At 54.2% G+C, this 23,644-nt stretch overlaps 11 protein-coding genes across 11 annotated transcripts; 6 read left to right on the top strand and 5 right to left on the bottom strand.

Annotated features, from left to right (window-relative positions):
• Positions 1 to 397: 397 nt before the first annotated feature.
• Positions 398 to 2,374, bottom strand: LY79DRAFT_511897 (calcium influx-promoting protein ehs1; the record flags this gene model as incomplete). The annotated part of the gene is made up of 2 exons (XM_060554315.1): positions 398 to 1,077; positions 1,132 to 2,374. 2 exons carry the CDS (start codon positions 2,372 to 2,374, stop codon positions 398 to 400), a joined length of 1,923 nt encoding a protein of 640 aa, XP_060415919.1.
• Positions 2,375 to 3,704: 1,330 nt separating this feature from the next.
• On the bottom strand, positions 3,705 to 4,842 carry LY79DRAFT_125831 (HVA22 family TB2/DP1 protein). Its single transcript, XM_060550804.1, has 5 exons — positions 4,645 to 4,842; positions 4,360 to 4,575; positions 4,268 to 4,293; positions 4,113 to 4,208; positions 3,705 to 4,054 (listed from the first exon to the last, which is right to left on the bottom strand). The coding sequence occupies exons 1-5, from the start codon at positions 4,693 to 4,695 to the stop codon at positions 3,946 to 3,948; spliced, it is 498 nt and encodes a 165-aa protein (XP_060415918.1). The 5' UTR covers positions 4,696 to 4,842; the 3' UTR covers positions 3,705 to 3,945.
• A 1,019-nt stretch (positions 4,843 to 5,861) lies between these two features.
• LY79DRAFT_548482 (RFX DNA-binding domain-containing protein) lies at positions 5,862 to 9,104 on the top strand. Its single transcript, XM_060557406.1, has one exon. The coding sequence runs from the start codon at positions 6,347 to 6,349 to the stop codon at positions 8,657 to 8,659; it is 2,313 nt and encodes a 770-aa protein (XP_060415917.1). The 5' UTR covers positions 5,862 to 6,346; the 3' UTR covers positions 8,660 to 9,104.
• Positions 9,105 to 10,116: 1,012 nt separating this feature from the next.
• LY79DRAFT_125702 (aspartate kinase) lies at positions 10,117 to 12,257 on the top strand. Its single transcript, XM_060550803.1, has 6 exons — positions 10,117 to 10,416; positions 10,487 to 10,506; positions 10,564 to 10,644; positions 10,701 to 11,025; positions 11,083 to 12,001; positions 12,051 to 12,257. The coding sequence occupies exons 1-6, from the start codon at positions 10,327 to 10,329 to the stop codon at positions 12,146 to 12,148; spliced, it is 1,533 nt and encodes a 510-aa protein (XP_060415916.1). The 5' UTR covers positions 10,117 to 10,326; the 3' UTR covers positions 12,149 to 12,257.
• A 463-nt stretch (positions 12,258 to 12,720) lies between these two features.
• Positions 12,721 to 14,000, top strand: LY79DRAFT_548477 (domain of Kin17 curved DNA-binding protein-domain-containing protein). Its single transcript, XM_060557405.1, has one exon. It carries the CDS (start codon positions 12,868 to 12,870, stop codon positions 13,879 to 13,881), a length of 1,014 nt encoding a protein of 337 aa, XP_060415915.1. The 5' UTR covers positions 12,721 to 12,867; the 3' UTR covers positions 13,882 to 14,000.
• Positions 14,001 to 14,146: 146 nt separating this feature from the next.
• LY79DRAFT_668406 (transcription elongation protein Spt4) lies at positions 14,147 to 14,707 on the bottom strand (the record flags this gene model as incomplete). Its single annotated transcript, XM_060563523.1, has 3 exons — positions 14,147 to 14,180; positions 14,276 to 14,529; positions 14,624 to 14,707. The coding sequence occupies 3 exons, from the start codon at positions 14,705 to 14,707 to the stop codon at positions 14,147 to 14,149; spliced, it is 372 nt and encodes a 123-aa protein (XP_060415914.1).
• A 482-nt stretch (positions 14,708 to 15,189) lies between these two features.
• Positions 15,190 to 15,636, top strand: LY79DRAFT_668405 (uncharacterized protein; the record flags this gene model as incomplete). The annotated part of the gene is made up of 1 exon (XM_060563522.1): positions 15,190 to 15,636. One exon carries the CDS (start codon positions 15,190 to 15,192, stop codon positions 15,634 to 15,636), a length of 447 nt encoding a protein of 148 aa, XP_060415913.1.
• Positions 15,637 to 15,765: 129 nt separating this feature from the next.
• On the bottom strand, positions 15,766 to 17,858 carry LY79DRAFT_125623 (Metallo-dependent phosphatase-like protein). Its single transcript, XM_060550802.1, has 7 exons — positions 17,555 to 17,858; positions 17,395 to 17,475; positions 16,898 to 17,333; positions 16,601 to 16,844; positions 16,183 to 16,544; positions 16,005 to 16,129; positions 15,766 to 15,933 (listed from the first exon to the last, which is right to left on the bottom strand). Exons 1-7 carry the CDS (start codon positions 17,702 to 17,704, stop codon positions 15,895 to 15,897), a joined length of 1,437 nt encoding a protein of 478 aa, XP_060415912.1. The 5' UTR covers positions 17,705 to 17,858; the 3' UTR covers positions 15,766 to 15,894.
• A 356-nt stretch (positions 17,859 to 18,214) lies between these two features.
• LY79DRAFT_548473 (nuclear protein Es2) lies at positions 18,215 to 19,925 on the top strand. Its single transcript, XM_060557404.1, has one exon. The coding sequence runs from the start codon at positions 18,416 to 18,418 to the stop codon at positions 19,742 to 19,744; it is 1,329 nt and encodes a 442-aa protein (XP_060415911.1). The 5' UTR covers positions 18,215 to 18,415; the 3' UTR covers positions 19,745 to 19,925.
• A 311-nt stretch (positions 19,926 to 20,236) lies between these two features.
• On the top strand, positions 20,237 to 22,462 carry LY79DRAFT_588968 (ABC1 family protein; the record flags this gene model as incomplete). The annotated part of the gene is made up of 1 exon (XM_060560981.1): positions 20,237 to 22,462. The coding sequence occupies one exon, from the start codon at positions 20,237 to 20,239 to the stop codon at positions 22,460 to 22,462; it is 2,226 nt and encodes a 741-aa protein (XP_060415910.1).
• Positions 22,463 to 22,643: 181 nt separating this feature from the next.
• Positions 22,644 to 23,613, bottom strand: LY79DRAFT_668401 (uncharacterized protein; the record flags this gene model as incomplete). Its single annotated transcript, XM_060563521.1, has 2 exons — positions 22,644 to 23,375; positions 23,431 to 23,613. The coding sequence occupies 2 exons, from the start codon at positions 23,611 to 23,613 to the stop codon at positions 22,644 to 22,646; spliced, it is 915 nt and encodes a 304-aa protein (XP_060415909.1).
• Between the last annotated feature and the right edge of the window lie 31 nt (positions 23,614 to 23,644).

The following is a 23,644-nucleotide window of genomic DNA, read 5'->3' as shown; positions in this document are numbered from 1 at the left end:
CTGTATGTGGTATTATTGCCATTACGAAAATGTACAATACTGTAGCATACTTGGAATGCCGCTTGTAACTGACAAGGAACCTAAACACAGGCCTGTCTAGAACTCATATGAAGGTCTACAAGATCATTTATTCGTTCAACTCTTCGCGTCCACCTGCCTTAAACTACGGCTATTGCAGACATCTATGCATGTGAATACATCATTGAAATACCGCCCTCCGAGTCAAACCTTTTGAAACGCCAATGCCATGCAACTTATAACAAAAATACAGACCCTCATTAAGCAGTCACGTCGTGCCTGTGATCCCTCACTGTGAAATAAGTCGGCCGTCAATCAACCCGAGCAAAGTATAATACCAATACGCGGATGCTGTCGCTATTTTCGGTTCGGTCATTCATCAGAGCATGACTGCGCTGAGCGTGCCGACAACAAGGGCCGACAGCAAGCCCCACGACACCGACAGTAGCGAAGACGCCGAAGGGCGGTGAACTGCGCCTGGGTAGTTGCAGGTAAGAAGGCCGTCTACCTGGATGGCGTAGCTCGAATTAAATACAGCTTGATCCGGTGTTGGACAGTTGAAGCCCAACGATGCCGGGCAGCTTTGCGCCAAGTCGTAGCAGAGGTAGGCGCAGGGAAGAATTTCCCGGTACGGACCCGGCGCGATCATCTGGTCAATGAGGGGGTTTCTTGAATTCTGGTTGACACTGGCATTATACATGGCCTGTACGTCGGCGGGGAGAATAGTGCCATTGGGGAATGGCTGGTTTGTGTTCCTGACAAGGGAAAAGTTGGTAGGGCTGGTGAAGTCCTCGCATCGAGGAATTGTGACTGAGCACAGCCACTTCTTGTACGCGATCTCGCAGTCGGCGCAGTTTCGAGCAAGAGAATACCGCTGGACTGCCGGGGCCTCACAAGCCACCTGCGCGAGTTGCTTTTGGAAGTTGGCATACATGTCCCTCGCGTAGTTGTCGTAGAACTGCGCGAGTTGGGTAAGGTTCATCTTGTTGGAGTTGGCCGGCACGGCATACTCCGTTTCGTTACAGAATTGCAAGTCAGTAATGATTTTGCAGTTGTCGCCTAATGTCGCGTCAGTCATGGTTACGAGCAATGCGTCCGTAACCATATACATACCGTCTTTGGTCTCAAATGGCGTCGCCTCGAAGACACGACTACCACCTCCAGTTGATCCGCCCCCGTCTTGACGCTTCTTCAATGCTAATGAATTGCCAGTTTGAACCAGAATGCCCGTGTAGAAGGCACTTGCATTGAGACCGTTGAAGAAGAATTGCTGCTTCGGCAGGTTGCCGGGACCTCTCGTAGTCATGACCGTGCTTGCAAGGTTGCCGAACTTGCCGCCTCTCATCGCTGCAATCTGTGCATAGTTCTCGAGTCCGCACATGGAATGTCGTACACCTTTCGTGGTGGCATAATCTCGGTTCTCGACGAACATGACAAACGGAGGGCCTTGCTCCATAATCTCTTGGATCCGCGTCTCATTTCGAGTGTCTGTCAGGTTCTGTGTGGTCAGAAGAGCGGCATTGGAATCACTGTCGACCCAAAGAAGCTCGGAGCGATTCGCATCGTAGCTGTGGAAGTAGTCATCCGTCGACACCGCAACTTCGAAGTTCCAATCACCAGTAAACTTCTCGCCATCCTTCGCTGGCGCAGATATTCCAATGAATACATCTCCTGTCGTATTGACACGAAACATGGCGGCGCCTTCTTCAAACGGGATGGTCGTCTGCAGGGACGCGTTCTGTCCAGGCCCAGGGGTCTGGTTGTTCTGGGACGTCGAGACGTACATTGTGATCTGTTGTGGATCTTCCTTCGTGTTGTTCCCCGCGCGCTGCGGCTGTATACATGTTGTCGCCGAGATATACACCATCCTGCCCTGGGTCTGTCGGCGACGTAGGTCGCGATCCTCGTTCTCTAGATCAACATCCTCTGTAGATGCTAGCTCTGGAGAGGAGGAGTCGTTAACAACTTCGCGAAGCTCCAGCATGAGCGCTTCATCTTTTTCATTGAAAAAGTCGGCGAATATCGCAATCGCCTCAAAGACAAAGTTCTGGGTCGTGTTCCCCGGGACATTGCGGTTGATCGCGACATTATTCACAAGACCCGTTACGCCGGCAGGCGCCCTTCCAACGATACTGCGGTCAAAGGCAGCAAATTCCGGCTCGTAGGTTGGCTCGAGATGGCTTCTTGGTTCGAGAGAATCATCGGATTGGAGGTCGTCCAATAGTGGTTGCGTCGCACCCGTCAGTTCCGTGGCGAGGACGAACGTGGGTGTCGACAGTAAATAGTAAATGAGAATGAGAAGCAGCGAGGCAATCAGCGAGGCCGCCAGTCGCGATTGCAGAGGGCTGAGCTGCATTGTGCGATCATGCCCTTCGAGGCTAGGCAACTTCGGAGTTCGTTTCGCTTGGGTGACGTCGAACCTGAGTGGGAATGCTCGATAAGCGCAACGGATGTCGAAGTGTCGTTATCTGTAGTCATAAGCTGGCCGCGTGCACCAGCTCATTCCATTATGGTACGTTAATCGGCGGGAGCAATGTCGTTCTGCAATTTGTCCAAACGGAAGCAAAGGCACTAAAACTGGTTTAGAAGACTCGGATCAAGCCGTAAAGGAGAGGGGGTAATGGGCAACGAGGGACAGATCGCATATGGGCATTTGGACTTGAGGAGGATTCGGAAGGGAAAAACTGCCTTTGTTGTTTTAGAGGGTTTCAGATCCCAAACAGCTGAGAAGTCGAGCATACCTAGGTAGGCTACCGCGCCATCACCTCTGAACGGCCGCTGACGCCGGAGATCCCACAGAGCTGAGGTACCTAACACCAGCTTGAACAGGAGACGCAACCTGGTAGGTGTGGAGACCCCTTTCGGCGTCTCGGAGCCCACGGCCCCTCGCCCATAAAGTCCCTGAACGCCCTGAGGCCAAGGCACGGAGCAGCGTGCTCAGCATCCTGGCCTCGACCTCCTCTCTCCCTTTTCTCCTGGCGACCGGACCAGCCAGCTGAAGATAGGGTTGGTCAACTCTGGTGCTATACATGCAAGTCTAGCGGCTTGATGTAAAGAACCAGCTAGCACTTTGAACCGCATTTGTGTCACTCGGGCGGAAAGGGAACAGAAGACTCAGGAACGTTGCAGGCTGTCCCTCATTTGCCGGCTACTTCTGTTTTCGAGGGTCGTTACGGTGACGAGTGACAATTCCAACAGAGGATTCTAGCGTTAATGGGGCAACAAGATGGTTGCGGGCAGCATAGACAACGATGTTGCACATAAGAGAAATGCTCGAATAATCCTTCCAAATACGACCTCTCCACACTCCTGAGCCCGACTTAACCATGCTAGACCTAGCCGCTTCGTAGTTCACGGGCGAACATTGTTGGCATGCGCCCCAGGTCGAAATCTGGCATCGCATTGCCTGATGCCTACTGATCGGCTTCCTATTTTGGTTGCCCATGACAAAGAAACAGGTCGAACCTCCGAGTCACTCTTTGTCTCAAGGCCAAGACGGCTTCAACCCCTCCCAACGCTTGTCACATGTCTTTACTTGGTCACTGCGGGAAGAGGCAACGGGAAAGCATGTCGCACCAGGGATCTTTCTTAGCGCCGGGTACTGTCTAGTTCATTGTAGAAGTCATTGACTCCGTATCCCGTAACGTATAGTAGCTCTATCTGGGTAACAGGAGCTCGTTCAACTGGTCCCGTCGTGATCTCGGGATCCTCGACCAAACTTGATCGAGCCATTACCGTTGTCGCCTAGGGGGTAAAGCTAGCCACTTAATACCTCATCCCGCCCTCTTTGTGTTCTTGGTCGCTGCATAACGTCCCTTGACTAGCTAGCGAATGGTAATGGGATGAAGTCGGGCCAGCGGTGTAACTCGTCGTAGGTGGATGTCTCAAGGCAATCAACCTGCTTGATGAGCTAGTGCTGGTGTGCATTTACTCGGCCTTGCCAGCCTGGGCACGGAGGCCAGAGGCGGTCGAGGCACCGTTGAAGTACTTGGCCAGCATGGGGGAGAGGAAGGAGTTGAAGATAATCTCAGCACCGCTGATCACAGTCAGCGTCGGCTGTTATGCTCCAAGGAGTGAGGGGGGACCGAACGTACCGGAAAGCGGGCAGAGCGAGCCAAAGCAGGAAAATGAACTTAAAGGTGAAGTAGAAGGGGAACCAATAGACAACGTTGACAAGGCTCTCAGCAACGCTATTGAAGGATTTGTTAGCTACAGTCGTTTTTGTGTCGCACGACCAGGGGCTACTAACGTGAAGAAGGCAAAGACGACCCAGTACTAGAGGAAGCAAAGGTTAGTTAAGGTTGAGGCACCGGCAACTGCGGGGGAGAGTTGCAAACGTACGGTCAACCACTGGGTGTCATCCTGCTTGCTTGCAGTGAACAGAGCGTTCAAGGAATAGTATCCAGGAATGACGAAGCCAGCGATGTTGGTGAGAAGCTGGCCGCCGAGGTTGAAAATAATGAGGAAAAAGTAGAGGGAAGCGACTCCGATGACGGCGTACGCCTTGGGAACATTGGTCGACTTCTCGATGTTATTAAGGGCGGGGTACTTGGACAGCTGTCGCAACGGTCAGTCAGCATTAGAACCCATGATCATGTTGTGCTGTAGTCGGCACGGCAATATTACCTCACGATCGAGCTGGCCGATGTAGTTCTGGACGCGATCCTGAGCAGACATATTGGCGGCTGAATGGAAGCTTGGCTAGATTGCAAGAGCTGTGCGTTAATGCGCTGTGATAAGGGTTAGAACAAGGCCAGGTTGCAACAAATAAAGGGTGAGAGAGGGCGGCAGCTCTCGAAGAATTTGATGCAGGGACACGGGCACTGACAGTTTGCTTGGTGGGTGATATGGGTAGTATGCAAGGTCCACAGGAAGCTGTTGACGATGTCAGAATGTCAAGTTCTCGACAGAATTGCAGAGTAATGGGGTTGAATGACCTTGGTTCTGCGTTGGAATTAACGGGTGGAAGGGAAAAGGCTGGATGACGACGTAACGTGTGCAGATCTGGCCAGTAGGAATGGTATGGGAGCCCTTTTGCGTCAAGCTTCGCTCGGGGGGTTCAGGAGAGGGGAGGGGCACGAGCACGGGCATAAGAACAGAACAGCGAGGTAGCTTCAAGTCAGACCGACTTTGTGTGCCGGACGTATTTGCCCTGAGATCCATGTCCATCGTGTTAGCGGGTACTTGGCCACTGTGGTCTGGACAAGGCTTGGGTTGGCGTCAGATTTCCCTCGCCTCAGATTCCCGCCCGTCCCGTCTCTCCAGTCTTCCCCAGCAGCCAGCACATCATCATCCGGTGTGTGCTTACACATGCTGATAAGATAAGGCGAGAGAAGCTTTCGTGTACATACTACCTAGGTAGGTATGGTTCCTCAGCGGAGGTGCGTGCTGGCTGGGGTAGGGAAACCTCCCTTCCTCCCTCCCCACACGCACTCACGTTGCTTTGGGTTGCTGCCCGAGCATCGAGGCCACATGTTGTGTGTTGTTGCTTATGCTCGTCCGTCAATTTGACTGCCCAGAGCTAATGGTGGTTTCTCCGCGTGTTTGGAACAAAGTAAAAGTAGCGTCGCTACGTACCTGCCGGACGCCAGTGGCAGAAAGTCGGAAACAGACAAAGTAAGCAGACTCCACATCATGCACCTACCACGGCTGTACTGGACCAATTGGAAAACCCAAAACAAGACCAAGCTACAACGGGACTGGCTGCTCCAGATTATTTGGGAACCCACGGCCTGCAAGATGCCATGCACATCACGTGAGTCCGTCCAGCCACGCAAATCACTCGTCCAAGACCTGAGTGGAGGCGACCAGCCGAGCCTTGGTTGTCAAGTCAACAAAACAGCGGGAAAGCCTTCCAAAACATTTCACACATCCACACTCTGCCTTCAGGTCTTGCTTCCCCCCCGACCACGTCCTTTAAGATCTCGACGCTCACCACAGCGCACCGCGTTCTTCTCGGCTGCAGGGATCCGGATTGCTCCCCCTAACCTCGACGCTTCTGTTTCTCTTGCTCACTTGTTCCTCGTCGGCCAGCGCACGTTTACTTCTTTATTGTTTGGAAACGGCGCCTTGCATGACCCGTGTGTTTTCCATCACAGAACAACATTACCACCCTACCACTGTCACGACAAGCAGACGACGATGGATCACGGTACGCTATACAGTTCTCCAAAATGCTTCTTTGCACCGAGATCGCTCTTCTACCTGCGTTTTATTGGCTGATCATCCGAGGTAAACAGAACACCTTGCTCAGGCCCTAAGGGCGAAGAAGAGACCACAATCCCGGGCCTCGACCGCTTCTGTTCACAGCATCTCCACGCAGCCCAACATGGAGCAACAACAACAACAACAACAGTCCTTCACCGACGCGCCCGAGCTTTATTCGGCACAATGGGTTAACAATGACCAAAGGCAGCAGAGGAGCCTCGCGCCTGCGTCCCGGATAACGCCCGAGGAGATGATGCTCCACGCTGCTGCAACTCAGATGCAGAACGCCCGCGAATATTCCATGCCTCCCGGAATGGGTGCCTCGATGAGCCAGACGAGCACGCACATGAGCCATTCCATGTCGTTCCAACAGCACGCCATGACGAGGCATCCCTTGCCGTCCGAAAGCTTTGCCAACAACAGCTTCACTGATGATAGCCAGATGATAGATCGCGACGAGGACGGAGACTCCTTGGCGGGAGCGATGGGCATGCACAAATCGAGCTCCGCCAGGTCCAGTGCTAACAATGAGTTGGAAATGCGTCACCTGTTCAACGCAAACAAGCACCGCGGCTTGCAGGATGTTGCCAGCGAACTGCACGGCAATGAACGAGGGCCTAACTCAGAACGTACTCGACAAGTCTTCGCCATGCTCTGGATCAATTCGGTATGCAGCAAGGGCAAGGGATCTGTGCCGCGAGGCCGTGTATATGCCAACTACGCGTCCCGGTGTGCTACCGAGAGGATTACCGTCTTGAACCCTGCCAGCTTCGGTAAACTTGTCCGCGTCCTGTTCCCTGGCCTCAAGACCAGGCGACTTGGCGTGAGAGGAGAGTCCAAGTACCACTACGTCAACTTTTGCCTGGTTGATGACCAACCTGACCTCCGCGAGCCCGAGCCTCACATCCCGGTGGCCATATCCGAACCCACCCGTTCCCAAAGCTTTAGCGCTGTTCCCACCAAATCCCAGCCAGCGAAAGCCGTTCTGCCGTCGCCCGATGTCACTAAGCGGCCAGAGAGCCCAGATCAAGCCTCGCATGGCCACTCAAGATCACATAGTTTCTACAGTCATCCGAACGTGACCAGTGCGGATCATTTGAACTCGTCTACCACGAAGACATCGCTCCAATTCTCATTCCCTTCGGAAGCGGATGAGGCCCTTCTTCAATCCACCGAACCTCTTGTGCTACCCCGGATGGAGCCTTTCTTACCTAATGGAACTGACCCCGATGCTGCGAAGAGCCTGTCTGCTCTGTATAGGTCGCATTGCACTTCCCTTGTCGAGTGCGTTCGCTACTGCAAGGAGAAGACTTTCTTCCATCTCTATACGTCGTTCCAGGGCACGTTGACAATGCCAGTCCAGAAGCTACTTGGTCACCCTAGTCTCGCCCCCTGGGTTGAGGAATGCGACTTCATTCTCTATCAACGCATGCTTAGGATCATCTCCGGCCTCACCCTCCAGGTCGTGCCCAAACCGGTTCTTGACACGCTACGTAACATCTCGGAGCGACTCGTGCCCCACATTCGGGAGGCTTTCCAGGGACAGCCGCACCACGTTATTCGGGCCAAGGAGGCGCCAGCGACCATATTCGCTGCTCTGTTGGACCGAGCCCTGAGAGTCAATCTCACCGCCCATGCGGCGGCCAACATGCTGTCGAATCCGGCCAATCGCGACCAGATGTACCTTGACTGGATTACCATGGTGCGTGTACGCAAGGTGGCCGAGTGTGTACCTACTCGGGGCATGGATGACCTCGTCAACTTGCTCGTCTCCGAACTTCGGGACCTCCTTAGCCCTCTGAACGTACCCTGGGAGGTGGAGTGCTTGACTGTTTACGGCGACATTGCCCTGAGGAACGGCCGTCAACTGGATGCTGAGAGCACAGGAGAGCACAACGGCCAGAACGTACTGGAACGCTGGGTTGGCTTCCTCAAGTCACTACCAACGCGGTTTCCTTATGCGTCACACACGGAGATTGTCTACTCAGTTCAAAGAGTTGGCACGGCAGTGATGCGGGATCTTACCATGGCCCAGGGCAAGAGCTTCGGTTCTTGGTGGGTTACCAAGTGCTGGATTGACGAGATGACCTGTTTCCTCGCCGAGCAAGGCGGGTTCCTACAGATGAGGACATCTGGCGCTTCGGCGGCTCTCGTCAACACCCAGTCGGCTACTCAGGAGGCGAGCCACCAAGGGTCCCGGTATAGCACCGGCGGCGAGGATTTCAACTTTTCAAGCCTCCCCCAAGCACAACCTGATAAGGCGCCGTTTCCTCCATCAACGAGCCAAAGTCAGGTTGATTCTACGGGAAACAACCCGGATGACAGTGGAATTGGCATCCGGACACCGGAGGAGGACTTCCCCATGGACAAATACACCTTCTCACACTCGGAGGTCAACCAAGCACTACTTGCCAACGCCGATTTGCAACAATGACGAAAGGAGATCGAACTATAGTCGCGCCTGGCAAACCAGGTGTTTTTTTTATTGATAGCCGCCTGTCAGACGGCCTCTTGCAGAGGCTCAATGCCAGATGAGGACTGTCGACAACAGTGCGATGACGATGGCACGACTGGACGATTGTATGAGCGCGGAAAATTCTGTAGCCATGTGGCTGGAAGAACTTCAATGGGTACTACGCCTGTTTTATTCTAGGACAGGCTTTGGGTTTATTTTTATTTTTTATTTTTTGGATTTCGCGGTTTGGTGTTTAACTTGCTGGGCGATTACGGTCGGCATCTGCATTTGGTTCTCGTGGGTTTGCTATACCAATTGTGTCTGGTTAGGGGCAAAGCAACGATACCTGAATTATACGTTCATCTAGTTGTAATACATCCCGATAGGGAGAGAGCATTGAGCATACAGCCATGTGCCGCTGGGTTCTTCAGATGTGCATGCAGACGAGCCTTCTACGTTAATCGGCATGGCGAGCCGATGAGCGTTCCGCTTCTCCTGAGAGGCGATATTTCCTGCAGCCGTTGGGCGCGAGCACAAGGTTGTATCCAGTTGCAACGGGAACGAGCCGAAGCAGCGTCAATTGCGGTTGTTACCTAGACTGGGGCGTGATATACCCATACACCACTTCGTCATCGGATGATCGCTGATTCGCTGCTCTTCGCGTGCATGCCGGGATTGGGCAACTAAGAGTTTTCTCTGCAGGTGGTTTAATAAGCTCTCCACGACACTTGCATGTGGAGTGCGCTGGACGGTTTCTAACCGCAAAGCCAACGAAAGAGGTTCGAAGGCCTCAGCGGATGTCCTCCGTCCCCGTGGGGTCCGGACATGATAAGTTGATAACGACAGAGTTTGTCAACCCTTAATGCGAGGTTATCAAATAGTAACGGCAATATCTGGAGATCAGGTTCGATCTGAGTGGAAAAGCCGCCCGGTCCATTGAAGGGTTCGTATGAGTCAGGCAAGGAACTTTTCACAGGTAGGTAGGTAGGTATGGGCAGCCTACGATGTACCTGAGTAGGTAGGTCATTCGGTGATCAGGGCAGGGTACTTGGGCACTTCAAATGCATTCTTTCGAGCAGCGGCAGAAAGTGTCTCATTGGAACCTGACTAATATGCGACGGTTATTGTGTGTTCATGTAGCAGCATGGAACTGGCACTCGAACGAGACTCCGGCCCGCCTCCGACATTCCGGAAGCGCAAATTTCGGTGTCTGCATATCCTGCATAAACGTCGCCGATTTCGTCGCTCCACACTTCCCACCTTCGCCCCATCTCACCACCTCAATTCCGGGCTAATCCACCCCACCATGACCATCTTGTAGACAGCGATTTCACCATATTCTAGCCCGTTCTCCTCTCACTTCCTAACTATACCAGTCATACAAACACACTATCTCCTTCCTTCAAATTACGTTTACACCTTACCCGCGCTGCGCATACTATATCGGACATTTTGGCTGTGGGTTGACGACCCAGTGTAACCGTCGCCGTTCTTTCTTCTCTTCCCTTATTTTGTTTTCTTTTTCCCGCACCTCTCGAACACAGTGCCCCGCTTCCCGGTGTATCCTCTCCAGTACGCTAGAGTCATACACTCACTCATACCCCAAACCAGCCGCTTTCCGTTTCGTGCACAATCATTGAGACGCCATGAATAGTCAAACAGCAGGAAACACTTCCAGCAACGGCTGGGTCGTGCAAAAATTCGGCGGCACAAGCGTGGGAAAGTTTCCTGACAAGGTTCGTCCGCCACTACTCAAAAGTTGTCGTCACTGCCGCATGAGATTGACCGAGGACATTTGCATTACAGATTGCAGCGGATATTGTCCGGTAAGGATAGAGCCTCATGAGCGAGAATGGAGCCCCACTGAACTTTCTGCGTGATAGGGCAAGTCTGTCAAAGAACAATGTCGTCGTCGTGTGCTCAGCGAGAAGCACGGGTAAGAAGGTCGAGGGCACCACCAGCCGGTGAGTCACCTAGCAGCGCATTAGACCCCGACACTCGGACTGACCACCCGAGATAGGTTGCTGGGTGTTTTCAACAAGCTCAGGGGAATTGCGACGCCCACGAGCGCCGAAGAGTTGCAGAATGAACTCATGGACCAGGCCAAGGGTCTCATTGACGACATCTGCAAGGACCATGTTTCAGCAGTCAAGACCTTCCTGAGCAACCCGGAACTGCAGGCCTCTCTGGAACAGGAGATCCGCGATGAGTGCCAGGAGCTGGTTGAGTACATTGTAGCAGCGCGAAGATTTAACCTCGAAGTCAACTCGAGATCTAAGGACCGCTGCATCAGCTTTGGCGAGAAGCTTAGCTGCAGATTTATGACTGCGTTGCTGAAAGATCTCGTACGCAACCGGTATCTCACTCCCGTTTCTTGATAATTGAGACTAACCAGCTGTTAGGGTGTCGCCGCGGAATATGTGGATCTGAGTGACGCATTTCATTATGATGCCTCTGGCCATTTGGACCAAAGTTTCTACCAAGATGCTACTGCCGTGCTGCGGAAAAAGATCATGGCCTGCGAGGATCGGGTCCCTGTGGTCACTGGCTTCTTTGGAAACGTGCCCGGGAGTCTAATTGATGGTGACATCGGCCGAGGCTACACCGATCTCTGCGCGGCGCTGTGCGCAGTCGGCCTTAAGGCTAACGAGCTCCAAGTGTGGAAGGAAGTCGACGGCATCTTTACCGCAGACCCGACCAAAGTCCCCACAGCACGCTTGTTACACTCCATCACACCGTCCGAGGCGGCAGAGTTGACTTTCTACGGTTCTGAGGTTATCCACCACTTGACTATGGACCAAGTTATCCACGCTTCACCCCCTATCCCTATTCGTATCAAGAACGTCAAGAACCCCAGGGGAGTGGGTACTATCGTCGTTCCCGACCCTGTCCTCACCGCTGGTCACCAGATCCAGCGTTCAAAGCCCTCGGACCCCTCCATGATCCAGAAGCCTAAGCGGCCGACGGCTGTCACGATAAAGGACAAGATCTCTGTCATCAACGTGCACTCCAACAAGCGATCTATCTCTCACGGCTTCTTCGCCAAGGTGTTCTCCATTCTCGACAACAACCAGGTCTCGGTCGACCTCATCTCCACGAGTGAGGTTCATGTTTCCATGGCTATCCACACCGGCAATTCGGAGAGCGGCAGCTTCGATAAGGCTCGGCTCGAGCTGGAGGAGTGCGGCGACGTCAGCGTGCTGCACGATATGGCTATTTTGAGTCTGGTTGGTGCAGAGATGAAGAACATGATTGGTATTGCTGGACGCATGTTCTCCACCCTGGGAGAGCACAACATCAACATGGAGATGATTTCACAAGGTAAGTTGGCCGCAAGATTATGATAATTGTAGATCTGACTCTGTCATAGGTGCTAGTGAGATCAACATATCTTGCGTTATCGACGCACGCGACGCCACCCGGGCCATGAACATCCTGCACACGAATCTGTTCACCTTCCTCGACTAGACAAGGAGGGCGTTGCTCTACAGCTGTGTGGTGTTTGTTCATCAGGTGTCTTGTACAGAGTGAGACCTGATTTTGGAATAGAGCATTTATATCTTTTTTTATTTTTTTATTTTACTCGCCTGGTCATTTTAAAAATGGAGCATGAGATTGCATATGGAATGGACAAATAAAGAAAAAGGGTCAGAGAGCATGGATAGAGTATTTTGAATTCTTTGGTCTAGCTGACGCTTACGTCAATTTGAGGGAGTTGGATGCATCGTGTATTATCCCGAGGAAACGAAAATTCAATGAAATCCGTGTCGATTCGAAGAGGAGAACGTGGCAATGGTGGTCGTTGTTGAAGCCATTCGCACGCCGGACGACTGATCAAACTACTGCCGTAGTAACCAGGTAGGACATAAATATTTACCAGCCGGCCGACGTCGGCAAGGTGGGATACAGTGTTTCGCGTCGCAGTCGCACACGGACTTGCCCCGCCACGCCAGACCCCTGTAGTATTGATAAGATAAACGTGCCTCGAAGGATCCACCCAACAAAGCGCGTGTGCTGCTGTGCGATGATCACCTTAACTACATCAAATCCGACAGAACGGTTTCTCATACACTTCGTCAACATCCGATCTTCGAATCCCATCAACACACACCCGCAAGCCTTCCTCTCTCTCTCAACCGAACCGAGCGAACACAGCATAAACACAATACTCAAGCAAATCGCCCACCATGCCAAAAGCAGAAGTCGGCTCAACGAGGTACCTGAACAACAAGCTCAAGAGCAAAGGCCTACAGCGGTTGCGGTGGTACTGCCAGGTTTGCGAGAAGCAGTGCCGCGATGAGAACGGCTTCAAGATGCACACGCAGTCCGAGTCGCACGTGCGGCAGATGCTCGTCGTGGGCGAGGATCCGAAAAAGTTCCTCAATGAGTACAGCAACCAGTTCCTTCGCGACTTCACTCAGCTGCTCCGCACGGGTCACGGCGAGAAGCAGGTGCAGATAAACCACTTCTACCAGGAGTACATCGCAAATAAGGAGCACGTGCACATGAACGCGACGAAATGGCCCAGTCTGACCGAGTTCGCGAAGCACCTGGGCCGTGAGGGCATCTGTCGTGTCGAGGAGAACGAAAAGGGTATTCACATCTCGTGGATCGATAACTCGCCCGAGGCGCTCAAGAGGCAGGAGGCGTTGAGGAGAAAGGAGGCGCAGGATCGGGGGAACGAGGAGGTTGAGCAGATGATGATCCGGGAACAAATCAAGAGGGCACAGAAGGCGGCCGAGGCGAGGGGGGGAAAGGCGGAAAACGAAGAAGAGAGGGAGAGGGGACTGCGGAGGGCCGAGGGAGAGAAGATTTCTCTGTCCTTTGGGGCCAAGCCTACGGCGGCGGCGAAGGAACCGTCAAAGTCTGCCGAGCCCGAGGCCTCGACGACAGCGCCAGGAGACGTGGCAGAAAAGAAGGACGACAAACCTGCCGACAAACAGCCCGAGAAGCCGTCTCTCGGTGGGGGCCTGTCGCTCAAGATGACGGCGAAACCGCAGACGAAGAACGTCTTCGCTCAGGCCAAGAAGAATACCCTTTCTGGCGGCGGCAAGAAGACGACTATCGAGCAGCCTAAGAAGATGAGCGAAGCCGAAAGGATCATGAAGGAAGACATGGAGAGGCAAGAGAGAAAGCGGCCAAGGGGGGGGTCTGGGTTCGGAGGATTTTCGTTCAAGAAGCAGAAGATGGACCAGCAGTGACTTTTGTTGCCTGGTCCTGATACGAGACAAACAACCGGCGTCTGGGGAACAAGGTGCATCATTCATGCAACAAAGAATAATGGGCGGTCAGCATGGGGCATTGGGTACACAATCTTTTTTTTTGTCTTGTTTATAGATACCATCGAGAACCGATTTGATTCCATGTGAATGAAGAGAGAAGTCTTCCCCGACTCCATGACCAGCCTTTCTTTAACACCCCTGAACGCCGATACGTAAAGCATAGCCCGTTTGTCTTCCTAGACCCTTAATTGTCGACTTCCGTTTCCGTCCCGTCGCGCCTGCGATACAGTCAGCAAGACTTGTCACAAATCCGCTAGTGCGCGCGACTCGCGAAGCCGCGAAGCATAAGAAACACGGCCAGGGGGGCACCTACGGGATATAGTGTATCCTATACTCCTCCTCGAGCGTGTTGCGAATCTCGTCGGGCAGCTGGCCCGAGACCTTGATGGCGTAGACGCCGCGGACGTAGCCGTCGAGGCGCTGCCACTTGGCGACCCAGGACCGCTTCGGATTCGCGAGGGTGATAAGGCCTTCGAACACCTGCGAGGTGCAGCTCTCGATCTGGTCTTGGGAGCCGGCCATGTGCAGGAACTCTTCGCAGTTGGGGCAGCCCTCGTCGCGGAAGCGCTATTTGCACAGGTGTGTCAGCATTCCCGTTCACCACCACGAGCGATTTCCCCTCTCACTTTACCCGGGGATTGGAAGGGGAAGAGGGACGTACAGCGTAGGTCATGACGATGGAGCAGACCATGCAGGCGCGAAGGTAGCGCTGCTGGCCGGGGGCGACGAAGTTATCAGCCGACATTTTTCTCCGATCGATTTGGGGGAATGGAGGATATCTCGTGTGATGGGTCGGCCGTCGGGAGCGTCTACGAGGAACAATCGCGTCCCTTCGTGGTCGTCGAGATTTCGTTTTGCGAGGCTGCCGTATGGGAGAGACTGGTTGGACGTTGCAGCTCAAGATCGAAAGTAGTGTAGCTCCGGGTAGGAAGCTTACAGTTTGTACCTACGGATAGCCGGCTTTGGATGATATATGCAATTATCGGGATCTGGGTGCACCCCACCAGAGGAGAGCTCTTCAGTCGCGCTCGAATCATATTACATGCCACTCACTCACTCATTCATTGATTCGCTCGCCCACTGACTCAACTTGATTTGAAACCTACTGTCAAAATCAACGGCGTTTCAAAAGGGATATCAATCATTCTCACCAAGCGGAATACAAAGTATAAAACGATAACGACGACAGAACCCCCACGGTTACCCAAGAACCGCCTCATATCCACCATGACGACGCAAAACTCGTCCACGGGAGAAGCATCCTCCAGCGCCCCTCGAGGAACGGGCCAAAGGTCCCACGAGCTCCTCACATGCACCATAAAGACCCCGCCCTACTCATACGTCCGGCTCGAGCTCGTTGTCGACTCTCCGCAACCACACGAGGCGGCGGAGAGCTTGGATAACCTTCAAGTGCGCTCATACTGCAGTACCGCTCTACGCCAGTTCCTCGGCGCCACGGGCTCCGCCATCCCTATTGACATCTTCAAGATTGACGGCAACCAGTGTTGGCTGCGCGTGCCCCGTCCGGACCTTAGCCCCTTCGCCGCCGCCATCACGGCGTGGGCCGGCGTCTCGGAGGAGGGGGGCCGGCGCGTGCTCCAGGTGAAGCAGTGTTCGGACTACCTGGGCGCCATGGCCGGCGCCGAAGGCCAGGACAAGCTCTGGTCTCCGTGAACAGGGGGTTTGTCATTTCTCGGAATCTGCAGAAGAACGGGATTTGGCCTGACACCCAAACATCATCTTATTCTAGAGCCGGGGGTTATGGTTGAACGGTCCGCCAGGAATGAATCACTCCAAATTATCCGCATGGCCAAACCCACGCTGCGACCTAGCTCCCCGTATATGCGCCGATCGTATGCACCGTGTATGCTTGCGGATGCAAAATTTATCACTTCATATCCCCGGGATGACGAGTCCGCGGTTCTCGTCAACTTACATCAGAGACGACATGAGAGAACTCTGGGCATAAGCCTGGGGAGGTGGAAAACATCAGCGACGATGTCATGTCAACGAGAGAAGGGAGAGGATGGGCCAAGCCTTACCATGGGTTTGATGTCCGGGTGAGGAACAGCGTCGAACTGCTTGAACTTCAACTCGTAGTCGGGGCCGATATTGATGTATGCTCCCCTGTTCTCGGTGGAGTCGCAGTATCTGGGTGCGGAGAAGACTACGGGGGTTAGTCTAGGGCGTAAAGCAATCCAAGGAGAACTGAAAACTCACCAGTGATGCAACGTCCGTCGTGCTGCACCTCGTAGCCATCCATGCGAACTTCGTGACTGCGAATGACGGCCTCGAGACCGTTGTTCTCGCAGAACTTTTTGGTGACATCGGGGCCGAACTGCATGCCAACGCCACGCTTGCTCGGGCCGCGGCCGGGCTCATCCTGGGGGTCCGTCCACAGCATCTCCATCATAAGACCGGCCTGGCCAGGCTGGCGCTGGGCGTGTCTGTCGAGCTTTCGGATGTCGTCCAAAGTAACCTTGTCGTCTGAGAACAGGCCACCGTGCAGCACAAGGTACTTGGTGCCGATCAGAGTCGCAAGAGGAAGGGCCGAGAAACTCTCGGAGAAGAGCTTGAAGATTCTGCATTTCGACAGTTAGCAGGCATAGTTTCACGAGCAACCGGTTTGTTGGCGTACCTCTCGTTGTACTTAGCCTTGCACTCGCCCTCAAAACCGTAGACACGGTTCATGTCGTCGGTCTCGTGGTTGCCACGGTTGAGAAAGAAGGCCTTGGGACGCAGCCACTTGTAGGCGTAAAGCAACAGGGCGATCTCAGTGGACCATGATCCACGATCGACGAAGTCACCGTTGAATAAGTAATAATGCTTGTCGTTGGGCGTTCCGTTGAGACGGAACAGCTCCATCAGATCGAAGTACTGGCCTGCGCGGTGTGTCAGTACCTTCCTTAGTCGAACCTCGCCGCACTTAGCCTACCGTGTGTGTCACCGCAGACGGTGAGCTGGGTACCCTCGGGAATCTCCATCTCCACCATCGTCGGTTCATCATAGACAAGCTTCTTAACAGCCAGGATGATCTGGTAGACATATTTCCTGTGGATCTTCTTGCCGATCTTGAATCGCTCCGTCATGTCATCGATGAACTCCTGAGTCATCTCCTCTCCCAACCTGACACCGTCGTAGTCATCCTCGACGGTGATGGCGCTGAGATCGAGGCCTTCAGCGGCCGAGGGCTCATCGCCGACCTCGATGGCAGCGAAGAAGTCCAACTTGCGCACAATCTTTTTGCATTCATCCAGCTTCAACTTAGCATCCTTGTTGTTCGGGTCGAGTCGTAAGCACTCCTTGAAATCTGCGACGGCATCTTTGGGTCTGAGGCAAGCAGTTTGGGCAAGCCCTCGGCGGAAGTAGGCCTATGTTCGCATCGACGTCAGCACTTGGGCCAGGCTCCGGGCTTCATTCGACACTACCCACCTTCACAAACTTGGGGTTCAGCTCGATCGCCTTGGTGCAATCCGCAATAGCATAGCCGTATGCCTCGGATTTGATATTTGCCTACTCGGATTGGAAGTCTTGTTAGTCACGCGGGCAACTCAACAGCGTCGCTTCGGCGCAGGGGGATGAGGTGACGGACCTGAGCGCGGTTGGTGTAGAAAGTCGGCTCCTTATCGTTCAGCTCAATGGCCTTGGTATACAACTCGATAGCGGTCGGCCAATCATGGGCAGCAAAAGCTTTGTTGCCATCGTTTTTAAAGGCTACTGCCCGCTCTTCCGGCGTAGACATGGTGGAGGCGGCGGTTGTCTTCTTTTGCAGGATCAAAGTGTGGGGTAGATTATCGTAGGCAGACGATGGAGGGGGAGAGAGGACCTATCCTATCTCTTTGGCCCACGAACTGTGTCCTGCTTCTGGCGCGAAACTTGGGTGAGGCGTCCAAAAAAAAAAAAACCTGAGGTGCAAAATGGGACGGGAAAAGAAGGGTGGAATCAGCAAAATTTGTACAGCATGCGGCAGAAGCACTTCGAATGTCGGAGGATCTGGGCCTGGGGGTTCAAACCCAGAAAGCTTCCAGGTCCTTTCGCGACGGTTCGGCCCTTAAGCCCTCCTCGGAACTAACTGGCTAACCCAGCTGGAAGACAGTGCCGTCGCACGGTACGGATGCGTTACGGTGGGGTGGGCACTCAATTGCCACTTGTGGAGCCTAGCAGGGACATCGAAAGACACTGCACTGCCGGGGAAAGCTTTCCGGTCGAATCAAGCAACAATACGCCTCAGTAGTCGCATATTGGGCCTGCCATACGGGTTCTTATCGCTTATCGGAACGTCATTTCGTACCGAACTGGAGCGCAACCCAGATTTCGAGATTGGCCTCAATCCATCTTACTTGACCTGCGTGCCCTCAGCGCGGAACCCGTCATATGGCCGTAAAGGCACAACCGCCACGCGTATAAAAGCAGCAAACCGGCATTGTTATTTCTCAAACCCCTCTGGATTCCAATGATGGAGTCGCAAGACCGCGCATCGAATGCGCTCGTGCGCAAGCGGGCCGACACCGAACTGATGCCGGCACCGCCGCCAGTAAAGAAGATCAAGCGCCCGAAAAAGGTCATAGACGAAGACACATATACCGATGCCCTTTCGCAGATCATCGCACGCGATTTCTTTCCCGGGCTTCTGGAGGCCGAGACACAGCAAGAGTATCTCGACGCCCTCGAATCCAAAGACAAGGCATGGATATCCAACGCTGGGCAGCGACTACAGCGCGTGATGACTCCGGGGAGACAAAGGCTGAAAAGACCGGCGCCTCTCGAACATGGAGGACGCACGCCGTCAGCATACGGTGCAGACACGCCATTGTCAGTTGTATCGACAGTCGCTGAAGCGTCAAAACCAGCCGTGGACACCAACATGAGCCTAGCCAATTTCCAAGCCACATACACAAGTGAGGATAACGAGAGCTTTTACAAGCTTATGGACAAACAAAACCAGAAAAAGGCGGAGAAATACGCGTGGATATGGCGGGGGAACAAGCTGCCGTCCAAGCAGATGATAAAACAGGCCGAGGTGGAATCAAAGTTGTTGGAAACAAGGAGCTTGACCGATGATGGGTGGAAGCGGGATAGACTGGCCATCAAGGATGTCGATGACCGTCCAGCGCAACCCGATACTTGGAACGCGAACCCGAAAAACAATCTAATGTTTGGGCCGGACGGTGTTGAGGACGTCTACGAAAGCCCAGCTCAGAAGGCCCAAGCCGAGTCGAGGATGGCACCGAAATCGATCAACTATCAAAACACGAGGATACCGCAGCCAGTGATCGTCGAGCGACCGCCATCACCAACCATGACCGCCGTCAGAGACGCGATCGCTGGCAAAACGCGGAAAGAGGACCAGGCTTCGACCGCCGTGGGTGGAGGAGAAACACCTAGGGTGAACGGATATGCGTTTGTTGATGACGAGGACAATGAAGAGGTCCTGCCTGCCCCCGTAATCCGTCTAGGCCCGGGCGATGCCACGCCGAACCCTTTCAAGTTGCAAGACCAGAGGAAGAGAGAAAGCTTGCACCACCGGCTGGTTGAGCGGGCAGCGCAGTCCAAACGAGAGTCTGCAAAAAATGGGCTGACCGGGAAGCCGGAGAAAACACCAGTGCCCAAATTTCCGTCCAGTCCACGAGTCTCGGGTGGCCTTACTCCGGCCGCTCAACGATTGTGGAGCAAGATTGGCAATCCAAGACCTGGGAGCCCAAGTAACTCTTCTTCAAAGGCAACGCCCATGAGGGCGAGGGGCTCACTTCTGAAGGGCGGATCCTCAGTTAGGCGGGAATAATGGCTATGAGAATCACCTGTAATGAATAATGACGGACGCGAAGTCACAAATAGACCAAGGATACCACACCAATAGAGAGAAGTCTTTAGACTGCTTAGCTTACACTCAAACGCTTCCCAGTTCACAACTGAATCCGGTCCTCCACCTAAACGTAGTAGCAATCACTTAAAGTGGAAGGTTGTAAGCCCCAAACTATCTAGTTTATGAACTCGGCATGTGACTCTTGGTCGACTTATATGACCATCGTGGTAAGGGATACGGCCCCAGATTCGCTTAGCGCATAATCCTAGTCACCGACAAAATATGCATATGAAAAGCTCGTCGAGCTATTGTCACCCTTAGATGCATATAGCATCCACTCAATTTTCCCTCCATGACGAACTCGACTTAGAGATCCCGGACGTTCCTGAATAACGCGAGACAACCCGGAATTTCGGGGGGTGACTATCACTACGACAGGCGCTCGGAGTGAGCGGAAATTGTTTCGTCCCGATGAGATTTGCCGACTTCGCTGTCGATTTGGCAGCGGTACTCAGCGCATCGCGCTCCGTGGCATCCAAGCATGTCGCGCTGAGAGGTCGACAGCTCGAGAACTTCACGAAAGCGTCAAGCTTGACGCGCAAATCCCCGACGGCGCCTCAGTATACACGAGACAACGCCACAACACGGAAAACAGCGACCACGCCCGAGGATGTAAAATCCCAAACACAGGCTACAACAGAAGTGTTTCCCTCGCAAAATGAGCCCAGCCCTCAAGCCACTCACATCCCACACACAACTGCAAACAGTTTCCAGCCCCCTAATATCAGAAATGCGTCCGGAAGTCGGCCAAACTCTGGATCTGTTCTCTCCCAGTTGAGACAATCGAGCCCTTCTGGATTTCCCTGGTCAGATGCGTCGCTATTGGAGGCAAAGGAGATAGAGGCTAAAGCCGCTACAGCAGCTCCTGCGAGCACGGGCCCGACAGCTTCACACGGCGCTCCTGTATCCGAGGATCTCGACGACCTTCCACCAGGTGTCAACGTCAACATCTTCCATAGTGCCCGTGCAGCTAAGCTGCTGGGTAAGGGTGAAGACCAGGCGAAGGCTACTTTTGGGATCCGGAAGAAGCTTAAGCCCGTTGGTCTGCCAGAGTTTGTTGATTTCTCTAGATCGGTAAAGGAGAGCGAGAGGGCTTCGTCTTCGCCAGAGACCAACTCAAAGTTTACTCATGAGGCCCCCGAGCCCCACGTAATCGAAAATGGCACCATCAGCAAAGCCAAGCCGATTACTTCGGAAGCCCAAGAAGTCGGGGTGCCTGTCCCAACGTCTGCTCAACCGGTGTCGAAAGGCGAGCCGTCGATTGAGGCTGTTCTGGAAGCCGCGGCTGACCAGTCAGCCCCACCAGCATACGTCCTCCGAGAATCGAAGGTGCCGGCTACCCGTTTGAGCAGACTTTGGAACTACGGCGGCCTGGCGGCGGGCATGATGGGGGGTGCCATCACCGAAAGCATCGGCAGGGCGTTCGGCGGCAAGGGCGAAGGTTCCGTGTTGCTCAGCGCTGGCAATATGGAGAGACTCGTTGCGAAGCTCTCAAGAATGCGCGGCGCCGCCTTGAAGATGGGCCAGATGATGAGTTTCCAAGACACCAAGATGCTTCCCGGACCGATCCAGGAGGTCTTGCAGAGGGTGCAGGACCGCGCCGACTACATGCCGGCATGGCAGAGGGATAAGGTCATGGCGGCAAACCTGGGCCTGGAATGGCGCGAACACTTCGAAGAGTTCGAGGAGAAGCCCGTCGCCGCCGCATCCATCGGCCAGGTCCACCGAGCTACGCTCAAAGATGGCGGTCGTAAGGTTGCCGTCAAGATCCAGTTCCCGGGCGTCGCCGACTCCATCAACTCGGATCTCGACAATCTCAGCATCCTCCTGACAGCGACCAAACTTCTCCCCAAGGGCTTGTATCTGAACAAGACTATTGACAACGCGCGGCTCGAGCTCGGCTGGGAATGCGACTACGAGCGCGAGGCTCAGTGCCTGGTCCGCTACAAGGAGCTGCTCGCCGACGAGCCCGATACGTTCCTCGTGCCCAATGTACACCTCCAGGCCTGTGGCAAGAACGTCCTAACAATGGACTGGATGGAGGGCGTCGGCGTCACTCGGGTAAAGTCCTTTACCCAAGAGCAGAAGGACTGGATTGGCACGCAGATCCTACGCCTTTGCCTGCGGGAGATCACCGAGTTCAAATTCATGCAGACGGACCCCAACTGGACCAACTTCCTCTACAACGCGGCGACCAACAGGCTCGAGCTGCTCGACTTTGGCGCCTCGAGGGAGTACCCCGACGAGTTCGTTACGCAATACGTTGAGCTGCTCGCGGCGGCCTCGAGGACGGACCGCGAGGGTGTGAAGCAGCTCTCAGAGAACTTGGGGTACCTCACCGGCCACGAGAGCAAGACCATGGTGGATGCGCATGTCAAGTCGGTGCTCACCTTGGCGGAGCCCTTTCTCGACTCGGCCCCTGAGGTTTATGACTTCCATGACCAGACCATCACCGAACGGGTCAAAGCCCTCATCCCCGTCATGCTGCACGAGAGACTTGCGCCGCCGCCCGAGGAGACCTACAGCTTGCACCGCAAGCTGAGCGGTGCCTTTTTGCTCTGTGCAAAGCTTGGCAGCAGGGTCAGATGCCGCGAGATGTTTGCTGAAAGTTTGAGGAAGAAAGGGTACAATGTTTAACGCAATGGAACCAGGGGCCACCTCTCTGATGCCACTCTGTACGATTTTTTGTATCATAGCTGTACGACCAACATGTGTAGACTCCGCCACATCACGGGAATTATAGATAAAAGATGTCAAGTCCGAGGCCTGGGGAATCATGTGTATTTTCAGGTGACGGAAATGTCCCCCCTCCAACTTTTTATTCCCTTGGCCTTCTCTGCAGTTGGTCAAGCTCCTTCCTCTCCCTGCCGACGACCTTCTTCCTCTTCCGCTCGATCGTCCGGTCGATCTGCTTCTTCTTCATGCTGGCGAACTGATCCATCAGGAACCTCTTCTTCTGCTCCGACTTCTTGAGGTAGAATGGCTGCTTGCCCTGCTTGACAAGCTCCTTCTCCTTGCGCTTGTGCTCCGCCACGACCTCGGCCTCGCGCTGCTTGCGCTCGCGCGTCTTGATCTTGGACTCCATCGACAGCAGCAGCCGCTTCATCTCCTCCTTCTTGCCGGCTTCCTTGGTCTTCTTGATCTCGGCCCGCAGCTCCCGGATCTCGTCCTTGCGGTAGTCGTCCAGGAACGCGTACGCCTTGCGGGCCTTGGCTTCGTCTATGGGCCCGCTGAGCGGGTCGAACCGCGGGTCGCGCACCTCCATCTTGGGCACGGCAATAACCTCGCGGCGCCGCGAGACGGGCTTCTTACTCGACTGTTCCGTCGGCGCGTGTTTGCTCGTGCGCTTGGCGGTGTGAGCATTGTAGTTGGGCTTCCTGCCGACTTCCTCCGGGCCAGAGTCCGAATCGGATTCCGAGTCCGATGGCTCCACGCCTCTCTTACGCCGTCTGTTGAGCGCGGGCATGGAGGCCTGAGCTTTTGCGAGGGCGCCGAAGGAGACTGATGAGATGTCGATGTTTGACTTCTTTGGTGGGGGTGATCCGTCGGACTATTGACTTATCAGTAACGAGCCCTGCGTTTTTAAACCAATAAAAATTACACACCTTTTCGTCCTCATCATCTTGGCCCATCTCATCCTCATCACCTTCACTCTGGTCGTCGCCGTCCTCATCCATCTCCTCAGGCTCACTGCCGACATGCTCATCGACTTCGGGTTCCGCCTCTCTCCGGGGTCGCACGCGGCGCTGGAGGCCAGAAACGCCTTGTTTCCTCTTTCCTGATAACATGATGTGCGATATGGTGTGACAGCGGGTTGGG

This window comes from Colletotrichum navitas, assembly GCF_030913465.1.
Source record: "Colletotrichum navitas strain CBS 125086 chromosome Unknown LY79scaffold_18, whole genome shotgun sequence".
Taxonomy (NCBI): Eukaryota; Fungi; Ascomycota; class Sordariomycetes; order Glomerellales; family Glomerellaceae; genus Colletotrichum; species Colletotrichum navitas.
The sequence above is the reverse complement of the archived record's forward strand: the minus strand, read 5'-3'. Positions and strand labels throughout refer to the sequence as shown.